General features: G+C 42.0%; 2 protein-coding genes across 4 annotated transcripts in view; one reads left to right on the top strand and one right to left on the bottom strand.

Moving 5' to 3' along the window:
- The first annotated feature begins 237 nt into the window (after window positions 1-237).
- Window positions 238-24,859, top strand: part of LOC308595004 (formin-1-like) — a 179,669-nt gene continuing 155,047 nt past the window's right edge. Inside the window, exons 1-2 of the mRNA XM_081208762.1 lie at window positions 238-351; window positions 18,239-20,210. Of these exons, the coding sequence (XP_081064888.1) occupies window positions 18,359-20,210 (1,852 nt within the window). The 5' untranslated portion in view covers window positions 238-351; window positions 18,239-18,358. The remainder of the gene's footprint in view (window positions 352-18,238; window positions 20,211-24,859) is intronic.
- Window positions 21,245-24,859, bottom strand: part of LOC308595674 (uncharacterized protein) — a 30,354-nt gene continuing 26,739 nt past the window's right edge. The window contains exon 5 of one of the 3 annotated variants that reach the window (XM_081210267.1): window positions 21,245-22,927. In XM_081210267.1, coding sequence (XP_081066393.1) covers window positions 22,883-22,927 — 45 coding nt within the window. In that variant the 3' untranslated portion in view covers window positions 21,245-22,882. Of the gene's footprint in view, window positions 22,928-23,844; window positions 23,893-24,859 lie in introns of those variants that run through there. The other 2 variants (XM_081210269.1, XM_081210268.1) reach the window with 2 other exon arrangements.

The raw sequence follows: 24,859 nt of genomic DNA, 5'->3' as shown, positions 1-24,859 counted from the left end.
GCGTCCTCTGCGGCAGAGCCATTGGCCTCTTAGTCAAGCCGGCGGACTGCTCCGCCTTCAGATTGGTCAGCGGCCCTGTCAGTTTTCCCCTTGGTTGAAGCTGCCGCACACACGCACAGCCGCTCTGGTTGTGAATGGGTCGGGAAGGCGAGCGCGTCTTAAGGGGGAAGGGGGAGTTCAATGTGAGGCAGCAGCAGCAGCAGCAGCAGCAGCGACTGCCTGGGGACCAAGGGCGGGCGGGGGGTGTGAGTTTAGCAGAAGGCAGCCGCAGAAGCAGGACTGGGCATCCTCTCTTTTCCTCTGCACCTGCGGCAATAGCTGAGCCCAGGAGCGGGCTGCACTTCTCACAAGGTAAATAACAACCCTTTATTTGTCTGTCTGTGGGGGTAACTCTCTCTCCCCAAGTTCCCTGCAGTGTCGTCTCTTGCCAAGATATGGAGGGAAGGAAGCAGACTTTGCTCCCCTCCCCAAAAATCGACATTCAGCTCCAGGGAAGAGATGAAATCCGTACGGTCAGCACCTTTCTTTCCCCCCAATGCAAACATCTGCCATCGCCTGTCCTTCCTGCATCACGCCGGTTTTCTCCTGCAGCTCTTATTAGCCGCATTTCCTAATGCATGATGTGGCTTTCTGGATCACCAATTGCAACTGCACAAGGGGCTCCCCTCCTTGCCACTGTAGCTCTAGCCTGGCCGAGCGCGGGACCCGAAGAGGGTAAGAGGTAGCTGCACACAGTTTGTCTTCCCTAAAGCGGCTGCGGATCCCCTTCGTGCTCTAGGTGGGCTAGAGAGCGGAAAGCACATGATTAATGTTTACAGTCTCTCCAGCAGTCTATTAACACTCAAGGTGCTACGGGAGCCACACTGGGAAACAGGCAGCAGACCAGCCCTGCTTTGAATGGCAGTATTTGCATGTCCCTGGGTGTAATGTAGCAACACACGCAAATAACTAGTTGAAGGGGGGGAAACTTGGTGATTTTTTACTTTTTTTGAGGTGCATACACTAGAAGCAGATAGATATAGATATCTGCTTTTCTCTCTTTCCAGTCTAACCAAGTTCAAAGTACTTGCTATGATGCAAGTCAGCATAAGGAAAGGGACTTTTTAGACAGTCTAGTGAAAAGAGCATCGATGGAAGAATCATGTGCAACTGCGATCCTGGTTTTGCCTCTCTTGCTGTATGTCGAGATTATCTCCGGCTCATTTATACTTTATTGATTTTGCCAAAAAACATATAAACACTGGGGATGATGTGGCATCCTTCTGTGGTTAGAGTTGAAGGTGGAGCAACAGACTGAGGTGCCTCACAGAACAAAGCATCCTAAAATGTAGAGTGTCAAAAATGTCACATCAGTAAGTAGAGGACAGGTGCTAATTACATGTTATGAACAAATGCACTTATTAGAGCCCCAGTGCATTTTTGTAAGAAAAGGAAAGCAGCTGTTGGGGTTTGGGGAAGAATTTGGAATGAAGTCAATCTGTCATTTAGTATATCGCAACAGACCTGCTAAAACAGACATACATAGCTAAAAAGCATGATCGTTAAAACAAATACCGGTACTTATTTAAAATACAATATGATACAAAAATAAAAATATGAGATACAAATTGCAGTTGAATTGAAAGTATCATCTCATGATGCACTTGAGCAAAGAAGAGGAACATGGCCACTAAATCTATTATTAACTTGTTTGTACTAGCCAAGAAAGATTCCAGGCCCTTCAAGGGTCTTTTTCTCCATAAGGGAACTTAAATCTGTTATATTCTTCTCTATTATGATTGCATTCAAAAAAGACGTGGCCCAAAGTTTTGACTACTTAGATATTGCCTTTCCCATATTGTGGAAGGGAGACAGTTAAAACTGTCCCTAGGAAAAGAGATTGTGATACTTGAGGATCATCAAAGTATTCAGATATCTAGCATATTTAGGAAATTCAAAAGTTAACCCAAAATATATTGGAGACTGAGTGAATGAAGAAGGAATTGAGGAAGAGTGGATGCTTAAAGGTTTACCTGCTCACAATTTTTTCTGCTTCAGATGACTCACAGGTTATTTCCCCTGTCCCATGGGGATCAAAAAGAAAAGGAAGCACACATTGGGGGATGGGGAGGGATTTGAAGTGGGAAATGTGTAGACCAGGATGAAGTTGAGCACTTCCCTCTCCCACTCTTCTTCTTGCCAAATTTGCCTCCCTCTCCTACTCATCTGCATGTCAAATTTACCACTCCCAACCTTTTAAAAAACAGTGATAATCCACCTACAAAATAACAATGTCGAGTTTGAAGTGAGTCACCTTGTAGAGTGATACAGTACTCCCATTGTTAGTTATTTTTGTAGATACAGATACTCAGGCTGCAACACTTGGACGGTCTTTTTGGATGATCAAGTTTTATGGTGGGGGGACCGTCTACTTGTCAATCACCTGATGTCACAATGACATCAGGTGTCCTGTGTTCCCCTGCATGGTGGTTTGAAATGAAACCACATGGGTACACTCCATAAAGTGCTAGCAGTGTTTGTCGAGTGCTGTCAAGCGCTGTGCACAAGGCCCTTGCAAGCCCTCATGATCATCAAGTCATGTGGAGCCCCATGGAAGCTCAGATTGGCAGTGCCCACAACCTTACCTGATATTGTATATATGGCATGAAGTGTGTGGCAGGTGGGTGTGGCTTAGTCAAGATAACCTTACAGGCCAAATTGGGAAGCCTCTAGGTTTCCCACGACTGCCCTTGTGCATACAGGAGCTCTAATGAATGCACCTAGTCTGTGGTGGAGCCTGCTGGCCTATCCCACTAGCAGCATGGACGAGAGGGGGGGCTGGACCAAGAACCCCAGGAGAATCTTAAGGAAGAATTCTGTTCCTATTTGCCCCCATCATTGCTGTGCACGAGCAGCCCAAGCATGGAATACATTGCCAAGTACAATTTCAAAACTAGTATCCCAGATTGATATGTATTCATTCTAAAAGAATGCCGGAATCTTCATTTGTTCTGCCATCTCCCTTGGTATGAATTGAACCATCTACTACACCTGTATGTGCAAAACTTTGCCTGGGGTGAAAATGTGAAAAAGACAGCTTTTTCTCCCTTGAAAGTGCTGGTGATGACCTTTAAACTCCTAATTTGTTTAGGCCCACTGTATCTGATGGTTCCCCTTTTCCGACACAAGCCTGCCCACTTGTGATGGTATGTGCCATCTTGTACGGAAAGGTGAAAGATTTCTCATGCTTACAAAATACCCTTGGCAGCCCAGTTCAGTGATTATACTTCTCAATGCTGCACATTTTTTAATGTGCCAAAGGGTGCAACCCACTTCCCATCTGTTTTGCAGTAGACCTGAATCATTCAAATGAACTAGGAAGACTGTGTTTTAGATATGCTGCTGCAATGGTTTATCTGGCCCAGGACTGTCAACCTTCTCCTGCAATAGGTCTTGGGGATCTCTAAGATCCACTGCTCATATTAGTTTGGCAGCGTGCAATCAACTGCAGAGCCATTCTGTGGCACACTACAAAATTAATTTAAGAAGCCTTGGGGGGGGGGGGCAATACTGCAACTTCTCCCCATGACATTGCCAACTGTTGGGAAATTGGGTTAAGATGCCCTCCTGGATGGGTCTTAGCTTTTCACATTCATTCGTTCATTCGGTAATTTGTGTACTGCTTTTCATAAAGAAAAAAAAATTCACAAAGCATTCTGTAAAAACCCAACACCAAAATTAAACACTATAATATAAACAATAAATTGAATACATTTGAAGTAGAAACAGTACAATAAAGTGTCTCAAAACATCATAAAGCCCACAGAATTAGAAAGCATTATCATTTTAAAATCTGTTGATCAGAGCAGCTATCCATTCAAATAGCTATATTTGACTAGTGGCAAATATTGCCTCCTGTCAAATTTGCCTCTCCCAAGCTTTTTAAAAATACCAACAAACCCTCCTCAGAATAGCAAAGCAGGGTTTGAAGCATGGGATGGGTAGTCTTGTGAAGTCATACTTCCTTTGATAGTTACAGATAGGTAGCCGTGTTGGTCTGACATAGTCAAAAAAAAAAAAAATCCTTCCAGTAGCACCTTAAAGACCAACTAAGTTAGTTCTTGGTATGAGCTTTCGTGTGCATGCACACTTCTTCAGATACACTGAAACAGAAGTTGCCAGATCCTTCTATATAGTGAGAAGGTGGGGAGGGGTATTACTAAGAAGGGTGGTGGGAAGTGGGAGAAGCAACAAGAGGAACAGCCATTTTAGATCTGGTCCTAACCAATGTTGATGACCTGGTTAGTGGGGTAGAAGTGGAAGGATCATTAGGCGCGAGTGATCATGCTCTTCTGAAGTTTACTATACAGCGGAAAGGAGCAGCCAAGCATACTAGGACTCAATTTCTTGACTTTAAGAAAGCCGACTTCATAAAACTTAGGGAAGTGCTGGGTGAGATCCCATGGACAGTAATACTAAAAGGAAAGGGAGTTCATGATGGCTGGGAGTTTGTTAAGAGGGAGACAGTAAAAGCACAACTTCAGGCAATACCAATGAGACGGAAACATGGAAGGTGCCTAAAGAAGCCAGGGTGGCTATCTAAAGAACTTTTAACTGAGTTAAGATTTAAAAAGGATGTGTACAAAAAATGGAAAACCACCAAAGAGGAATTCAAACAAATAGCCAGCACATGTAGACACAAGGTCAGAAAAGCTAAAGCACAGAATGAACTCAGGCTTGCTAGAGAGGTTAAAAGCAACAAAAAAGGCTTTTATGGGTATGTCCGTAGCAAAAGGAAGAACAAAGAAACAGTGGGGCCACTCAGAGGAGAAGATGGTGAAATGCAAACAGGGGACACAGAAAGGGCTGAACTCCTCGATGCCTTCTTTGCCTCAGTCTTCTCCGATAAAGAAAACAATGCCCGACCTGAAGAATTTGGAGCAAATGATTCAGCAGAGGAAACACAGCCCAGAATAACTAAGGAGATAGTACAAGAATACTTGGCTAGTTTAGATGTATTCAAGTCTCCAGGGCCAGATGAACTGCATCCAAGAGTATTAAAAGAACTGGCAGATGTGATCTCAGAACCACTGGCAGTCATCTTTGAGAATTCCTGGAGAACAGGCGAAGTCCTGGCAGACTGGAGGAGGGCAAATGTTGTCCCTATTTTCAAAAAGGGGAAAAGAGAGGACCCAAATAATTACCGCCCAGTCAGTCTGACATCAATACCAGAGAAGATTCTGGAGCAGATCATTAAGCAAACAGTCTGTGAGCACCTAGAAAGGAATGCTGTGATCACCAATAGTCAGCATGGATTTCTGAAAAATAAGTCATGTCAGACTAACCTGATCTCGTTTTTTGACAGAATTACAAGCCTGGTAGATGAAGGGAACGCAGTGGATGTAGCCTACCTTGATTTCAGCAAGGCATTTGACAAGGGGCCCCATGATATTCTTGTAAAGAAGCTGGTAAAATGCGGTCTTGACTATGCTACCACTCAGTGGATTTGTAACTGGCTGACTACCGAACCCAAAGGGTGCTCATCAATGGTTCCTCTTCATCCTGGAGAAGAGTGACCAGTGGGGTGCCACAGGGTTCTGCCTTGGGCCCGGTCTTATTCAACATCTTTATCAACGACTTGGATGATGGACTCAAGGGCATCCTGATCAGATTTGCAGATGACACCAAACTGGGAGGGGTGGCTAACACCCCAGAGGACAGGATCACACTTCAAAACGACCTTGACAGATTAGAGAACTGGGCCAAAACAAACAAGATGAACTTTAACAGGGAGAAATGTAAAGTATTGCACTTGGGCAAAAAAAATGAGAGGCACAAATACAAGATGGGTGACACCTGGCTTGAGAGCAGTACATGTGAAAAGGATCTAGGAGTCTTGGTTGACCACAAACTTGACATGAGCCAACAGTGTGACGCGGCAGCTAAAAAAGCCAATGCAATTCTGGGCTGCATCAATAGGAGTATAGCATCTAGATCAAGGGAAGTAATAGTGCCACTGTATTCTGCTCTGGTCAGACCTCACCTGGAGTACTGTGTCCAGTTCTGGGCACCACAGTTCAAGAAGGACACTGACAAACTGGAACGTGTCCAGAGGAGGGCAACCAAAATGGTCAAAGGCCTGGAAACGATGCCTTATGAGGAACAGCTAAGGGAGCTGGGCATGTTTAGCCTGGAGAAGAGGAGGTTAAGGGGTGATATGATAGCCATGTTCAAATATATAAAAGGATGTCATATAGAGGAGGGAGAAAGGTTGTTTTCTGCTGCTCCAGAGAAGCGGACACGGAGCAATGGATCCAAACTACAAGAAAGAAGATTCCACCTAAACATTAGGAAGAACTTCCTGACAGTAAGAGCTGTTTGACCGTGGAATTTGCTGCCAAGGAGTGTGGTGGAGTCTCCTACTTTGGAGGTCTTTAAGCAGAGGCTTGACAACCACATGTCAGGAGTGCTCTGATGGTGTTTCCTGCTTGGCAGGGGGTTGGACTCGATGGCCCTTGTGGTCTATTCCAACTCTATGATTCTATGATTTTAACCCCAGTTCTAAACAGCTGCATTGCTGGCCAGTTCATTTCAAGGCTCATGCTAGTATTTAAAGCCCTAAACAACCTAGGCTCCAAATATCTGAGAGAGCCCCGCCCTTTGTTGCTACAGACCCTCTCAGGTGTTAAGAGGAGGCCCTCTTGGTAGTTTCACTGTCCTCTGAGGTGTGGAGTGATGGTGGCTCAAGAAAGAGCATTTTATGTGGCAGTCCATAAATTGTTAAATTCCCTCCTCACAGAAGTGCATCTGGCACCTTCCATATATAGTCGTACCTTGGAAGCTGAACAGAATCTGTTCCGGAAGTCCATTCGACTTCCAAAACATTTGACTTCCAAGGCATGGCTTCTGGTTGGCTGCAGGAGCTTCCTGCAGCCAATCAGAAGCCACGGAAGCACCGCCAGACTTTCGGCTTCCAAAAGAACGTTCGAAAACTGGAACACTCACTTCTGGTTTTCGATTGTTTGGGAGCCAGAACATTTGACTCCCAAGGCATTCGGGAGCCGAGGTACGACTGTACAGCTTTTGGCAAATGCTGAATACATACCTCTTTACCTTGGCTTTTGATACCTGAGATGTGTGTTTTGAAGACACACCCTATTCCTGTGACTGGAATTGGTTTTCAACTGTTTTTACTACAGATTTTTAAATTGATGTAACCTGCCTTGGGACCTGATGATCATAATAGCAATGTTTGGCCAAGTACGGTAGGTTTTTTAAAGGCTTCCCAGTTGAGCTTTCCTTTCTGACTTGCTTGATATAACCAGCACCACAGAAGCTGTTTGTGTTACTAGAGTGCTACATTTTTGGTTAGTGCCTTCAGACTGCTACAATTCATTATCCCTGATGATGTAGAGCTATTGGCTTTAGGCTTCTTGCTAATTGCATTTGTATGTCACAATAATTTGCCTAGATCTGTGTAAAAATCAATAGCAGGCACACGTATTCTCTTCGGCACAGCCGGTTACAAGAATGTAGGGCTTTTAACACATCTTCCAGATATTTGTTAACAACAATGTTGTTATCAGATGTTGATATGAATAAATCCTCTTTCAAAGCAACCAAGTCAATGCTCCCAGTATTTATTTTTTTTAAGTTACTTTTGATGGTTAATTAAGCTGTGATGCTTAGTACATTGGGGGGAGGATTTCCAGTCAAAAACCTTATTCCCTTCCTTAACTAGAAAGTATTTTTGGAGGGGGGATCAGTAATAGATGTATTAGATAATTAGAAGTACTTTTTATAATAAGCTATGCTGTTTCATAATTTACTGTGCAAATGCAAAACTTGTTTATGATCTCTTATTTAAATGCATCTGGATTTTTAAGATTTCCATCTTTGAAATGCTGAGAGCAAGTTACAAATATTTCACTCAGAAAATGAAAAAGGTAGAACAAATCAAAGATCGATGTGATGCATTGCCGTCCTTGAGGAGTGTAAGCCAGTGAAAGTGCCTCTTTATATCAATTCCCCTGCCCTTGTGAGGATTGGTATAGAAGAAGGTGAAATGGATGGTCTCGGTTGAGCTTGAACCAGTGTGGTGTTGTGGTTAGAAAGCTGGACTTGGAGTATAAATATCTAGGTTCAATTCCCTATACAACCACAAAGCTGACTGGCTGACCACAGGCCAATCAACACCTCTCAGCTTCATTCACAGAATTATTTTGAGTAAAAAATTTGCAGAGGTGTGAAGTTTCAGAGGTTGAAACTACTAGTGTATTGTGTTTGCAAAACAAAACACAGCTACTACTTCCAGGAACCCAGTCTTGTGATGAAGGCTCTTCTCTCCACCCCCACCCCCTGAAGATACCATCTGTAGCCTCCTAATAGGCTTTAAGAATGACCGAGAAGCTGGAAATAATAAAATGAAAATTCCCATATGGAGAAACGGTAACAACTGAATGTAGAAGAATGATGTCATGTTAATGCCACAATGTCTACTAATTTCAAATCTAAAATATTATTGTGTGGCCACTATTTTTCAGGGAACCTTGCAGTTTTTCAGAGGCTTTCCTCAGTGATAAGATTAGCAATGGTAGATGAACATCCCTGAAAGAGAGCTTGCCCACTGCTACCCATGTTCCTCCGTAACATGCCTGCAGGGGTATATTGGGTGTGTGCTAGGGTGCACATGTCATGGGCACAGAGCATTGGTTGTGCCCAACAGGCCTGATCAGTGCTGCTTTGTGCCATTGCAGAATGTGTTTCAGACTCTTCTGCCCTGTACAAGGTTTGTTGACAGATGATTTGATGAGGAAACAGCTCTCTGAAGAGGAAAGTTTGAAAGCCACAGCTTTAGGAATTCTAGAATAGATATTATAGATGCAGTCCCTTACTTTAATAAATTTTTGGGATACTTTAGTTCCTTGAAACGCTGTGCTGAAAAATTCTCCCATGTTTTAACAACCATTCCTCACAAATTAATCAGAAAAGAAATTGCATTCAAAAATTTTCAAAAGAGAAAAAAATAAAATTCTCAAGGGTGGGGTGCAGGTTTGGGGGTTTTTTTTGTACATGCCTTATTTTTGAGTTCGCTGAGGGCTGTTTGTGAGGGAACCTTCTTTCATTTGACAAATCGCCTCATTAGTGGTCTGCACTCTGCAGCCAGAACGCCCATTAATGCCCAGGGAAAACCATCATGAGGTCATTCCTCGTGTAGGGTTTTTTTTTAGATCAGGAACCGTCGACATCTAGGGAGGCTGCAGAGTGCTGAAGAGATGGGTACTATAAAAAATTCTTTTTAAAATGTACACACTCCCCCCAGCCACATTGCAACAATACTGTAACTTAATTTCAAGGTTCCCAACTCATTGAAATTCTAATCAAATTCTGGGCCCTGGAAATGAGGCAGAAAAATGAAAGCCCCTTTCACAGGGCTGGCAGGGGCAGACACTGAAAAAATTAGACAACAGATTTTAGAAAGACATAAGAAGGGCTGTGCTGGATCAGACCAATTGCCCATCTGGTACAGCTTCCTGCTCTCACAGTGACCAACCAGATGCCTATGGGAAGTCCCGCAAACAGGATCTGAGTGCAACATCACTTGTGATTCCTAGCTACTGACATTCAAAGGCATTTCAACGCAGCACTGGTTCTTTCATTGCATTGAGCAAGCAGAACTGACTAGCACACATCATCAACACAAAACGACTGTGGCTGGCAAGCTACAATGCATTAGTTTATTAATATCAGCTTATAATAATGAAATCTTGATGCAGGCTTTGCACTGAAAGAAGCCCTTGGTTTACACTTCCAGAAATGGTGCTGTGATCGCTACGAACAAGTATCCCTTCCTGTGCTTTGCAACTGAGTCAAGAGCCACCATTCGAATTCCCCACATGCCCCTGATGTGGTGTTGCTCTGCTATATCAGGAGCATTGTGGAATTTCCATTGGGAGTCACCAGGGCTGGTTAGAAGGTTTGGTGCCCACTGTTTAAGTAAGGCAGGGAGAGGAGTGTGATGAAGGAGGCGCCTTGGAAGGGCATTTTGCCATAGGCACCCTCGAACCTACAGCTTGTTTTGCCTGGGAAACTGTAAACACAGGCATCCATAAGCTGTTAGAACACGATTTCTATAATGTGCCCTTTGTATAGCTTGTTAACTTGGAGGAGGGGGGGGGGGAGAACCCTTCTCTTAAATAGCTATTCCGTGTCAGACCTCTGTATCCCGAGGCTATTGGCGTTTCCTTCTGCCTGCAATTATTATTATTTTTTATTTTTTTTCCTTTGGACTTTGAGATCAGCTGAATCTTTCCCATGCTTTTGGGCCTGCAGTTTAGAGTAGGTAGATGTATTTTGCTGTAATATCTTTTATAATATCAAGCCTTGCGTTATTGAGTTTTGTTTTGCTTTGAGAAAAGCTTTCTGTTTTGCTTAAATAGAGCAGATGTGATGCTATACACAGTGAAGGGTGTGTTATTCATCTAATGCAGCCCTTCACCAATCTGGTGCTCTCCCAAGCAGCATAGCCTCATTTGGGAATAAATCTCAATGACATTTTAAATAAGCACTTAGGCATTTAGAAATAGCCATTTCTAAATACCCCCATTTTGAAGAACTGCTAGGCAGTTTGAAAGTCTCTTCTGCCTAGTCTTTCAGTAAGGTATGACCAGAAAAGCACTTTTTATTATAAGGGCATATCTGTTTGGCATTACTGTTTTGACCAAGATCTTCTAACATAGATACTGTCAGACTCATAGAATCATAGAATTGTAGAGTTGGAAGGTGCCCCAGGGGTCATCTAGTCCAAACCCCTGCAATACAGGAATCTCAACTAAAGCATCCATGACAGATGGTCATCTCCAGATATTAGAAGGTCAAATGCCACTGGAATCAGATATGATGGGGCTTGAGCCATAAGCCCTCCTGATCAGAAATTATGTTTCAGCTGAGAGTCTTGTACACAGGGAATATATACAGAAAGAACAGTGTTTTTTCAAAGTATGGAAGATGATTGCACCAATCTCAAACATTATAATTTAAACAGCAAGCAGCTGAACTGAGCAGTGGCTTCAGATAACTAACTTAAAAGAGATTCTGCGGAATGAACAGGCACTAAAAAGCTAAACAAGTTTTGCTAATTTAAACATGCACCATTGGGTCATGACCTCAGGGTCAATACAATTAACTGTATTAGCAAAGACTGTGGCATCATGCATAAGGCTAGCCATAGATTACTAGATGGTATCCTTGTGAAAAGCAACATGCAAACAGCCAATGCACAATTTACCCTTAACAAACAAGAAACTTTGTAACCAAAAATGGAGTTAAAGGGGGGAAATGCAGGTTACTGTTGACTTCATTGAAACAACTTAATCTCAGTAGTATTTGTAAGAATTTGGCACAGTAATGTTGTTGCTTTTCCAAAATAGTGTAGGTTTTATGCCAGCTGTTTTCATGTGGTATGATTGCTAACCTTTTGCCAAAAATTTGAGTATTTAATGCATTCCTTCTATTGAAATGTTACTGTTTCATCTTTATATACAGTGGTACCTCAGGTTAAGTACTTAATTCATTTTGGAGGTCCGTTCTTAACCTGAAACTGTCTTTAACCTGGGGCCTCCCACTGCCACCGCACCACCGCGCCGCCAGAGCACGATTTCTGTTCTCATCCTGAAGTAAAGTTCTTAACCCAAAGTACTATTTCAGGGTTAGTGGAGTCTGTAACCTTAAGCGTATGTAACCTGAAGCATATGTAACCTGAGGTACCACAGTAGTCATCATGGTATGCCATAAAGGAAGATGGGAAACTGATTTTTATCCAAAGATTTGTCTTAAAGTATTTGAACAGTTTTTTTATAGTCTGCATGTGAAACGTATTACTGTTTTACCAGCTAGAAAATACTGGCCTTTTAATACTATGAATAAAAACCTAACTACAGTGGTACCTCGGGTTACATACGCTTCAGGTTACATACGCTTCAGGTTACAGACTCCGCTAACCCAGAAATAGTACCTCAGGTTAAGAACTTGCTTTAGGATGAGAACAGAAATCGCACGGCGGCGGCGGAGTGGCAGCAGGAGGCCCCATTAGCTAAAGTGGTACCCAGGGGCGCCGACTTATAAAAAACATTGGGGGAGCCCGCGAAAGCTCATGAATAATAAAGAAGCTCATGAATATGCAGATAAAGTGGCGCCGCCTCCTCGTGAGCAAATAGGGGAGAGCGTGCTGCGCCTATTAATCAGCTCCGAAGGAAATTGGGTGGAGCTTTTGCTCGGGAGGGAGGGCAGGAGGCATGCAGCCCGACCCTGTGCATTTTGGGCTGGGAGAGGGGCGGCGGTGGCGCTCTGCTGGAGGGGCGCCTGAGATTATGGGGGGGGCGGAGCCCCCCAAACGAATTTTTGAGGGGGCTCGGGCCCCCTCAGGCCCCATGGAGTCGGTGCCTATGGTGGTACCTCAGGTTAAGAACAGTTTCAGGTTAAGAACGGACCTGAATTAAGTTCTTAACCAGAAGTACCACTGTACTTTTTCAATGCTTTTCATGGTCCTCTACTTCATTTTGCTTCTGTTTTCAAAAACTATCACTGCCTGTACTTGAGACGCTACACAGATGCATTGTGGCTTATCTTGGTGATCTCCAACCTTATGTTCTGAGTCATCCCTTTGACGCTTTATATGAGCTGGGCAAGGTTCACAAATCAACTTGTCTGCTTTGCTGCTCATGGTGGAAGTATATATCATTTTGCATGCATAGAGCTCCGTTTTGATCTCTGATAGAGGTTGCCAAGTTTTATTTCTTCTTCCTTGAACAGTTCTGCTCTAATAATTTAAACTCTGAATCCTTTGATGTAAGCTTAGACCAGCAGTTGGCTGGGAAGAGAGTGAACGAGAACAACGTAATATTATCCAAAAGCCTGACACCCACTCCCCCCAAAACCAGATTTAAAAAGTAACATCTGACCAGAGCCATAATGATTCTGGTCAAAAGAAAGGAAAAGTGATAGAACAGCATTTCCTCTCAAATGCCAGCATTTCTTCTCTTTTACCCATTTTTTTTCTCCAAAGCACTGGTGTTGACCTATAAAGCCTACAATGGCCAAACACTAAAGTAGGACCACCAAACTGTGGTCCCAAACCAGGGGTTCACTAGTTTCATTCCAGTGGTTTGTGTCACATCTGTGAATAACACATATAGTTTAAATTCTATGAAATTAAATTGCAATACAATAAAATGCAATGTTGGAAATAAAAGAAGAAATAAAAATGCAGTTAAAAAATCATATAACATCTAGCACAATGGCCACATCAGACAGAAGAATATTAGTAAGTGGTCCACTGAGACCTTAAGGAATTTTCAAGTGGTTTATGTGTGTGGAGGGGGAAGTTTGGGAACTACTGAGCTAAAAATTTTGAAGGCTTGCTTATGATGCTCTGCTCTGGACCTCCCCACTTATGGAACCTAGGTAGGTAGTTATCAGGGTGACACCCAGTCTATGGAAAAGCCTCCTTGAAGAAAAATGCTTGGCACCTCTTCTGTTTTTATTTTTGGCAAATTGTTTTATTTTGCATGTCAGCTTGAAGCCTGTTTCATACTTGTCTTGTTTTCTCTACTGTGGGAAGGTGGTTTATAAATATTTTTAAATAAAGAGAGGATAATAATAGGTGTCTCCAGATAAGATAGCTTTTCCCAGCATCCTTAGAGCTTTAATGCGTAATTAAATAAATTTCAAGTAAGTTTGTGTAAGAGAGTGGACAAACATAATAGGTTGGATCCAGACTTCAAAAAACAAAAACCCAATCATTTAAATCAAGTGGACAAGAGAGCCTAAATAAAACTACATTAGTATAATTTTTGAAATTTGATCAAATTGATTAAAACAAAAACAAAAAACAGTATGGTCAGGGGAACTGCCCCTTCCATACCCACACAGCTGTGTCTCCCTCAGTAGTGTGGGTGGAAAATAGTGGAATGTACATAAACACACACACAAACACACACAAAGCCCTATCAAAGTGTTGGTGCTGACCTTTAAAGCCCTAAACGGCCTTGGTCCAGTATATCTGAAGGAGCTTCTCCACCCCCATCGTTCTACCCGGACACTGAGGTCCAGCACCGAGGGCCTTCTGGCAGTTCCCTCACTGCGAGAAGCCAAGTTACAGGGAACCAGGCAGAGGGCCTTCTCGGTAGTGGCGCCTTCCTGTGGAACACCCTCCCACCAGATGTCAAAGAGAACAACAACTACCAGGCTTTTAGAAGACATCTGAAGGCAGCCCTGTTTCGGGAAGCTTTTAATGTTTGATGTATTATAGTATTTTAATATTCTTTTGGAAGCCGCCCAGAGTGGCTGGGGAAGCCCAGCCAGATGGGCGGGGTATAAATAATAAATTATTATTATTATTATTACTACTATAACCCTTGAAGTGTGGGAAAGCAATTGTAATTCTGTATGTAGTTTATAGTGGAAGAGCACTGAATGACAGCTTCTAGTTCTACCCCATCTGGAAGCACATCAGTATTTTGGGGAGGGCAAGAGGAATAAATTATGCTATGTACCTTGAAATAGTTTTGGGGTCTGGGTGCTGTATCATATAACAAGAAGAAGATAATTGATTTTGTAAGGAATTTTCTTCAGTTGAAGTATTAGACTCTAGGAAAAGAACATGCTTGATTGCCTTATCGGTTTCCACAAGAATTTCTAGCCCTGATTGGTTGTTCTGCCTAAGCAACAAGAATTAGCCACATGACATGTTATTGTCCTTCACGGGTTAAGTATTGAGAAGAATTGTTTTTCTGTATGCTTCCATATTATAGACCGTGAAATCATCTTGAGAACGTGTGATTTGGTCAAGCTTATACACAGGCTCAGCATTCAGCACAAGATGGCCCTTATAAATAACACTTACATTTTTATTACACATCTTTTAATTTTGGACATTGTCCGACTCCAGTGGCATTGCATGTGGCTAGACTTTAAGCTGTATTGAAGATTATGCAGCCTAAGTAGTTAGCACAGAGCTCCTCCTGTGGCATTTCCGGAGCTCTTTGACTCCTACTCCCATGAGCCCCAGCCAGCGGTCAGGGATGATGGGATCTGTGGTCGAAGAACACTTGTAGAGCCACAGGCTATCTGTTGGCCAGATTGTATGAGGTACTGCATCAGTTAAATAGGGTGTGCTGCTAAATTCCTGTCACTTTCATGGAAAAACTGGGTAGTTGTAAAAAACAGAGACACATCTAGATAATTTTGTATATGAAAGAAAAGCAAAGGCGTTTTCCATGGAACTAGCAGTACTGACAATTATGGAAATGGGAAACCATGATCTTTTTGCATCACATTTGTCAAAATCCTATTGAGATGTATGATCTCGTCAGATGTTTCATAAGTACTGTACATGGTAAAAGCAATTGCCTGTTGCTTTTGCTGTTGCTTGAGAAAGAAAGAGCATATTGAACAGTGTACGCCAAAATGACCTGGAACTGGAATTGAGCATATTATGCATGTAGCATGGTTAAATTAAATTAGAAAGAGCCATAATGTAATCACTGTGTCCCTAGCTTCCGCAGTGCTGCTAGTACACACTCATCTATCATACTCTTATCAATAATACAGTATGTCAAACTAGATATGAAAGCAAAAAACAGGCAATAAATGTTTTGGTTAAAATCCACATTTAGAAACAAATGTTTTCTGTGCTAAATAATATAAAACTGATCTTAAAAGCTTTGTAAATCATGCCAATTTCCAATTTATATACAAAGGTACCTCGGATTAAGAACTTAATTTGTTCTGGAGGTCCATTCTTAACCTGAAACTGTTCTTAACCTCAAGCACCACTTTAGCTAATGGGGCCTCCTGCTGTCACTGCACCGCTGGAGCCCGATTTCTGTTCTCATCCTGAAGCAAAGTTCTTAACCTGAAGCACTATTTCTGGGTTAGTGGAGTCTGTAACCTTAAGTGTCTGTAACTTGAAGCATATGTAATCCAAGGTACCACTGTATTTTAAGCTCTTTCTTCTTCTTCTTCTTCTCCTCCTCCTCCTCCTCCTTCTATTTGGTTTTATGCAAATATCTCACTGGGTGGTCTTTGGTAACCTACTTTAAAAATATAGTATCCCCTCAGTTTGTGGACTGTGATATTAATATGGATGAATAACATTGAGCACTTAGGAAAAATGTTATTTATATGTGCACAGAGGGCACTTCCTCTCCCTCCCCTCTCTATACCTTCTCCCCCAAATCTGCCCTAGAGAGTTGGAGGAATAATCTAGAACAGATTTGGGAGAGCACAGGGAGAGGAAGTCCTCCTATACAGGCAGAAGTCCTTGCGCTGATAATAGGTTTGTGGAAATGTAGAGATGAAAGCAACCCCAAGGGCCATTTAGTCCAACCCCCTGCAATGGGACAACTTTGTTGGACAGAACTCTGTATTAGGAAAGTTCCATATAAAGTGCTCTTCTTGAGCACAAAGCAGAGACACACAGTGCTTGACTTCTCAGAATAACATTCGCTAGGGCTTCATTCACATGGCAGTTTGTTCTATTTTTTTTCTGACATTTCCCTAGCTGGTAATTTCTTCATTAAAATTGAGGTTTCATATGAGTAAAAACCACTTGTAGAAAACTAATGGAATACAGCACATTTCTAATGCACATTTTCCAGAAAAAAATCAATTTTCAGTCCCTTTAACTCAGATCATGGGAGTAAAGTGATGAAATTTGGGGCAGTATACCAGTACAGTGGTACCTTGGGTTACAGACGCTTTGGGTTACAGACGCTTCAGGTTACAGACTCCGCTAACCCATAAATAGTACCTCGGGTTAAGAACTTTGCTTCAGGATGAGAACAGAAATCGCATGGCGGTGGGAGGTGCCATTTGTTAAAGTGGTACCTCAGGTTAAGAACAGTTTCAAGTTAAGAACGGACCTCCAGAATGAATTAAGTTCTTAACCAGAGGTACCACTGTATACAGTTCTTTCCTGCTGTTTTCATGGGGTTAGTGGTGACGTTGTCCAGTGATGATATTGTGTCACAGGAGAACGCGGGTGGTGCTGTGGTCTAAACCACTGAGCCTGTTGGGCTTGCCAATCAGAAGGTCGGCAGTTCAAATCCATATGACGGGGTGAGCTCCTGTTGCTCTATCCCAGCTCCTGCCAACCTAGCAGTTTGAAAGGATGTCAGTGCAAGTAGATAAACAAATACTGCTGCGGTGGGAAGGTAAACGGTGTTTCCGTGTGCTCTGGTTTCCATCACGGTGTTCTGTTGCGCCAGAAGCGGTTTAGTCATGCTGGCCACATGACCTGGAAAGCTGTCTGTAGACAAATGCTGGCTCCCTCTGCCTGAAGCAAGATGAGCACCACCACCCTGTAGTCACCTTTGACTGAACCATCCATGGATCCTTTACCTATTGTGTCACAGCATACCCATTAGGGTAAATAAAATTTAGCATAGCATGGGTCTATATCAGCCCCAAACCCACTGTTCCATAACACAGCAGGTCCTGCGGTATGAAAGGAACATTTGAAAATTGGATGGAAGCTCTAGCATTATAATCAGCAAATCTAACACATCTGAATGCACTCTTAGGTGCAACACTCAACTTTTAATCAATTGTTAACGCAATATCTCATTATATCAAAAATGATAATTGGATTACATGCAAATTGAAATTGTTTTATTTACTTTTATTAATTTATTTGGATGTGTTTTATTTCATACTAATATTTACACCAGCATTTGAACTTTCAATAGTGTAATCTAGTATTTTAGAGTGTTTACTGGTTCAGTATGTAGGAACATTTTGTCAAATCTTGCTCAGTATTACCTACTTTGGCTTGCAGCAGCTTGCAAGGATTTCAAACAGAAGTCTTTCTGACCACAATCTGGAGGTGTCACAATCTGAAACTGGGACCTTCTAAATGCAGAGATACCACTGAACTATAGTCCTATTACAGTACAAATACAAAGTTATGTTGGGAGAAATCTTTTCAACCATATTCCATTGGCCAAGCAGTTTGTTAATGTTTAGCAGATCAATAAGAAAATAGTAACATAGTTCAGAAACATGCTAAAAGTTTGAAGTACGGTATGTGTTTTTTCTAGCAATGTGACCAATAACTCATATGCGTCACAGTTCTTGTGACAGGCTGGTATTTTGGATTATATTTTGAAGGAGATTAGATACTTGTTTTCGTTCTGTTTTTAAAAAAAATTCTGGGGAGGATAACATCTTTCTGACAAGCTTTTCTTCTTCTTTTTAACAGGAAATGTTACTGTAGAAGATTAGTCAGATGCCTCCTCTACTTTCCTTGCATCACATGGTGTGTCATGCAAGGTTAGGAATACTGACCTCATAATTTAAATTAAATAATTAGACAAACACAATGGAAGGCACTTATACTGTCCTCCAGTTGCACAGACCCATTATGGAGCTTTGCTACGTCAGCTTCTATCTCCCAAAGGGGAAAGTCAGAGGGTTCACATACAAGGGCTGTGTAACTCTGGACAAGTCCAGTAAACATTTTCATCGCTGCTATCGAGTGAGCGAAGGCTCGGAGGCAGTAGGATCGAGAGGGCAGACCTGTGAAAACATTGGAGACATCTTCTTCAAGCAAACAACTACTAAGGATATTCTCACTGAGTTGTATAAACTGAATGCTGAGAAGGAGAGGCTGTTGGCTACTCTCCTTAGTTCAAGCCACATTCTAGGTGTTAAAATGGGGAACCAGGAGGGGAAGCTGCAAGACATTTCTGAAAGCCTGAAATATAGCCATGATGGCAGACAGGGTTTCAAGGATCAACAAGAGTCTCTTTCGGGATCTATGGAGAAGAGGTCCACTCCAAAAAACAAAAAAACTAGGAGATTCAGCAAACGGAGAGAGAGCATTGAGGACTTCATAAACAAGAAAATGAAAAGGAAGACACCTGGCGTTTTGGAGCCAGCAGCATTAAACAGCAAAGCAATGTTGTTGGGAAATGATAAATTTCTTTCTGCCAAATATTCCAGCTCATTTGCATGTTCTCATCAGGAGAAGGTGGAAGACAAAGATGATTTATCATCAGATGTGAATAAGCTAGCAGAAGGATCAAGGAGAGAGTGGTATTTGCTTGAGAACAGCCGGGCTTTGGGGTCTGATACAGATCTCTCTGCTTCTTTCTCTGAGTACGACAATGATGTGTTTGGACACTGTTTTGCACATAGCCATAGTCTGCTAGATGATGTAGAGGACACCCTTAAAGGGATCCAGGTGCAGCAGAGCAGCCCGTCGCGGACCTCTTTCCAGGGAACGTCAACCAATGAATCTGAGGCTTTTGAGAAGACCTCAGCCTCTGAAATGGTGCACGGTTATGAGCGTATTGCAGGAAACTGCAAAAGCAAGCCTCACGTTGGAGTGGTCTCAAAAGCGGAAGTCTCTGAATGCTACCTGCAGAACGTTGGACGCGCCTCTGGGGAATACTGCGAAGTACCTTATGCCTCAAGTGAGGGGAGCAAAGAATCCGTCAGTTCTGGTTTCGCCACTGTAAAACAGGAGAAAGAGCAGAAAGGCTATATTCCACAACATAAAGGAGAACAAGACCATGTTATTGACGACTCATGTAGTCTAGCGGGAGTCGTCAATAAAACCTTACTGAAAGTTACACAGTATGACAGATTAGATGAAACGGCAGAATGGAAGCGATTACAGGCTGTTACAAGAGCAGACAGAAGCCCAGCAGGCTTGGTATATGAAAAAAGAACTACGGTACCCCAGGAGGACAAAAAGCATTTGTCTTTACACCTGCCAATAAATCTGAATCCTGATACTTGCCAGGCAAGGACCATCATTAAACAGGAAGATAAAAGGCCACTGTCTCCGTCCTTAGTAGCAATTAGCAATGTTTTTAATAATTCCTATCCACTATCCAATACATACAAACAGATGTCGCCTCTTCCTTCTCCTTTATCCTCAAGTCTGCCTAGCCCACAGCTACACCACAGAATACTTCCATTGCCCATGCTTGACACTGAAGAAGAGTCTGGCACTAGTGATGATTGCCGTTCAAGATATTCCACTACAAATTTCTCATTGGGCAAAGATTTTGAAGCACAGTTGCAACTCAGGTTTTCTGAATTTGGACATCCTGGACTTTCTGTGAAACAACCAGGGCTACATCAAGTTGCCAGTGAGGACGACTTTGAAAAAAGCACCCTTCAAGAAAAAAACCGTGTTCAACTACAGCACAAACTGCACCCAGGTTAGTCATATTTAAAATATTTTAAAATGCCAAGAATAAGCCAAAAATCATTGGGAATTTCTGTTGTGTAAGTCCTATTGAAATTTATGAGACCCGCAAAGGACAAGCTGTTGGAGTGTATATCTATATAGAAATGCACGTAATGTGTGAACGTTTAGTAGATTCGTTAGATTAACCTTGTAAATTTGCTGTTGCTTGTTTTTATTTCCACTAGTGAATTGACCAGTCATGTTTTTACATTTTCACAATAACCTTTTTTCTTCAAGCCTTCAAATATAGGCAAAATATGGCAAAGACTTTTTTTGATTCTTGTATATTTAACAAACAAATTAGCAAAAACACTTGCTTTATCGTGTTTCAAATACAATCTGCCATACAGCAGTTTTTAAAATGCATAATGGAATCACAAAACTAAAATAATACTGTGTCTGCATAACACGGCACATTCTGTTGTTTTTCTATACTGTTTTTATTTTATTTTTAAAGCTTTCAAAATTTATTTTAAAATGTATATTCTTCTACTTACCTACAAGTGGCAGTCGGAGCAGTTTCCCCCTGAGTTACTTCTGAAAACATAGCAACAATTTTGGTCAAGAGACCTTAATTTTCAGGTTTTGCAACTGTGCATGCTTCATGGAGAAATATGTACACATCCATATGATGTTATTTTTCTGAACACACATCTTTAACACCACAGTCCTATGTGTCTACTCAGAAGTAAGTCCAATGGGGCATACTTTTAGATAAGTACGGTATGTATCAGATTGCAGCACTAAGCTAAAACGCTATACATACTTACTTGATAAAAGTTACTTCTGAGTAGACATCTATAGGACCGTCCTGTAAGATATGTTTATGGTAATAAAGACAAAATAACAAGTCAAAGTCTTCAATGGAATTCTGCCCACAATGAACTGATATCTCAAAATCTGGTGCCTAAATTAAATTTAACTATGCATTCTAAATATAGGCTTTGCGGATGTAGTTAAATGTGTTGTTGCTACAGATTTTTTTATTATAATCTCTTGTTACTATCAGCAATAGCTGTCCAATGTATTTTGTTTAGATGTTTTGCATTCATTGTTGAATAAGGTATGACAAAATACATTTTTTCACATGCAAAAGACAGAAATCCTAAAAATACCAAAAATGTCAGTCAGTTTATTTCTTAAAATTGTCTTGCATTTTGCATCATCTTTCCTCTGTGAAATGTTAATTCTAAAATTGGTGCTGGTACATACAGAGTTTCCCTTTTAATAATTTAATTAATGTTTTTGAAGTACATTAAGGTTAAAATAGTTCCCAAATTCACAGCAGATAATTTCTCCTACTTAAAAAACAGGGATATTTATGAACTAAAAAAAAATGTGTTTCAAAGAATTTAATGCAGTTCCACGGCTGAAAAGCCTTCTGTAGTTTTAACTGGAGTCACAAGGCAAGTCTGGTGAGTCAGATGCTTGTATTCTGATGAATGAACTTTCCTGAATAATTACTGTCACTTTCATTGCTGCAGACAAGCCCCAGGACTGCTTAAAATCAATATAGCAATCAGAAATTGGAAAGATTGCATAGAAATAGATGCTAGGATAATGGCAGTAACAATTTGGGATGTTGCTATATCTTCTCATTTTCTTTTCCAGTGAAGCCCTCCTTAACAGAAATGAGTTGGCATGTTAATTACACTTTGAATTGAAAGTATCTCTCTGATCAGTGTACGTGATAATGTTTTACTGCTAGGTATCTGCAGTAATAGCTGGAATGCCAGGCATGCAAGTTCTGTTTAAATCAGTGCGGGGCTTACCTCTCAGTAAACTTGGTTCGAATTGGGTTGTGGGCTATTGTTGTGCTCAACCTCCCTATCTAAGCACTGTGTTCTTTTAAGGTAAGCTACTCAGGTGTGCACAGTGAAGGAAGAAGGGGCAGGTATTGTTTCCTTAGATCCTAGTGTAGTGCTATACCCCAGGTAGACTATTCATAGTAGTCCTTTTGACCTAGTCTGTGTCTTTCTCTTGGCAACTGCACAATAGGCCTTCCAAAAGCATCATAATCTTGCTCCAGATATTTGTTTGCTGTATTTTTACCATGCTTTTCTATAAACTATAACCATAGTGACTTATAAAACAGGGGTGGGGAACTTCAAGTGTGGCCCTCCAGGGCTTTCTATCTGGCCCTTTGAGAGTCTGCTCAGTGCACTCCCCCACCTCTACTCTAAGCCATATATCCTCATCTCACACCATGTCCCCCCCCCCCATTGAGTGCTTTTGCCTGGTTGTTGCATATCCTTGAACTGTGATAATAACTCTTCCTTCGCTGGATAGAGAAATGTGTGTGTGAGTGTGTAGAACCTTCTGACCTGGAACACTGCCTACATTGTTGTTGTTTGTTGTTGTTGTTTAGTCGTTCAGTCGTGTCCGACTCTTCGTGACCCCATGGACCAGAGCACGCCAGGCACTCCTGTCTTCCACTGCCTCCCACAGTTTGGTCAAACTCATGCTGGTAGCTTCGAGAACACTGTCCAACCATCTCGTCCTCTGTCGTCCCCTTCTCCTTGTGCCCTCAATCGTTCCCAAACAACCTACGGTACTTTACAAAGCTAAAAATAACACTCATTGTTCCGTCTATTTTTTCCTCTGGCCTTCAACCACTACTGACATGTGCCCCCGGAAGGTTGTTCATGAGGAAATGTGGCCTTCAGGCTGACAAAAGGTTCCCCACACCTGTAACAAAACCATAAAGAATTGTTTAAAAACATAGTAAAATTTAAATGGCAACAGTCGTTGGATGATGTCATACCCTCCAACATGATGCAGCCCAAATCTGGGACACCATCTTCCGGGTCCGAAATCCTGCATGAGTCATGTGACCCATGAGATTGCGGACCCAGAAAAAGTACTTTTTCGGGGCCAGAACTCAGCCCGAAATTGTATGATCGCAAGGCACCCAAAAAGGCTGCTGTGCTCTCACAGAAAAAAACAGGATGTCCTGGCTTTTCTAGGGCAGTTGATGGGTATCAAATGTTGCTACCTGTCAGCCAGCCTTGTTGCAGCATGTCTTCCTGCTCCCCTCCCAATCTGCCTGATGCCCCATCCCAGCGGCAGCCAACCTTGTGCTCTCCAGAAGTCTCATCATTCCTGACCACTGGCCATATTGGCTGGGGCTTTCGGGAGTTGGCTGCCCTCCCCTATCCAGTTTCTTGCATAACTAACTGCCTGCTATTGTACAACCGTTTGCTCATTCTAGCATGCATGCACAACGCACCCTTTGGACAGACCTTTTGGCTCAGAATCTGTTCTGCGTTTCCCCCTGCCCCTGGACTGACCTTCTTTGTCATTTCCCACCCCCACCCCCGCTGTTTGTGCTCCATCCTGCCAAGATTGGCACATTGACTTCCCATGCGCTTGGCTGCCTATGGCCCAGTCCTGATGGCTGTGTACAGAAGATCAAAGTCTGGCCTGTAGAATAGCCATTGCTTTTTACAGTCTTCGCAAAAGACAGGAAATTATTTCTGCAGGAAGCATCGATTTTTCAGTGATCAAAGTTGTATTTGAGAAAGTTGTACTTGAAGGAAAAAATATCGCTCAAGGCTATACCCCATTGCTACAACACTACCTGAGTCCAGCAAAGACTCTAGCCGCCTCTCCCGCCGCAACTAGTTGCTGGAACAAGAAATTGGATCTTTGATCTAAAAAGAAACAAGCAAGCTTAATAAGAGGAATTCAGTCGGAAAGTCTTGTGATGTGCCCTTAAGTAAAAAAAAAAACCAGTTTACAAAACAGAGGAACCTTTTACAGGCCCTCTGAAAAAAAAGACAGCTGATCTGTTGTTTGTTGATGTGTTCTCATTATGATACTGTGAAAAAGCGTCTCCGGTTATAGTTTTTGAACAGGACACTCTTAAGCAACATTGGTAGTGTTGTTTCTTTGTAAATGTGGCTTCCTCCTCAAAGCCGATCACTGAAGGGTAGCAAAGTGAATTAAACTGGAATGAAAACCCAGACGCAGCTTAATGTTTCATGGTTGTCATAGATGAACAATTCAGTATTCTGTGGGACAAAAGAGCAGTACCAATTTCCTGTTTGTACCACCATGATACAGTGTTAAAAAGGGTTTTGTTTTTTTAAAAAAACCTCCCTTATCAATACATGAAGGGATTTCTAAGAAAGCTTGCAGGTCCTAAATGTGTAGTAAAGGGAGATAAACGTTTTATAATAATAATAATAATAATAATAATAATAATAATAATAATAATAATAATATTGCAGACAGAATTCAGAATTGGCATCTGAATAATAATTTCCCCACCCCCAATCTGTCATTTCTAAAATGATGTACATTAGCTGAGCCTATTCAGAATTGAGCTAAAGGAAGTCTTCCTGATTTTATTTAGCAACTCAGTCAGCTGGGCGGGGTACAAATAATTGATGATGATGTTGTGAGAATTATAAGGTCTAAGATATAAAATAAATGTTCATAAATGTACCAGGCAGAAACATACATTTCAAAGTGTTGGTGATGACCTTTAAAGCCCTAAACGGCCTTGGTCCTGTATACCTGAAGGAGCGTCTCCACCCCCATCGTCCAGCCCGGACACTGAGGTCCAGCGCCGAGGGCCTTCTGGCAGTTCCCTCACTGCGAGAAGTGAGGTTACAG

This window comes from Podarcis bocagei (genome assembly GCF_964188305.1).
Source record: "Podarcis bocagei genome assembly, chromosome: 1".
NCBI classification, from domain to species: Eukaryota; Metazoa; Chordata; class Lepidosauria; order Squamata; family Lacertidae; genus Podarcis; species Podarcis bocagei.
This window is presented reverse-complemented; position numbering and strand designations above follow the sequence as displayed.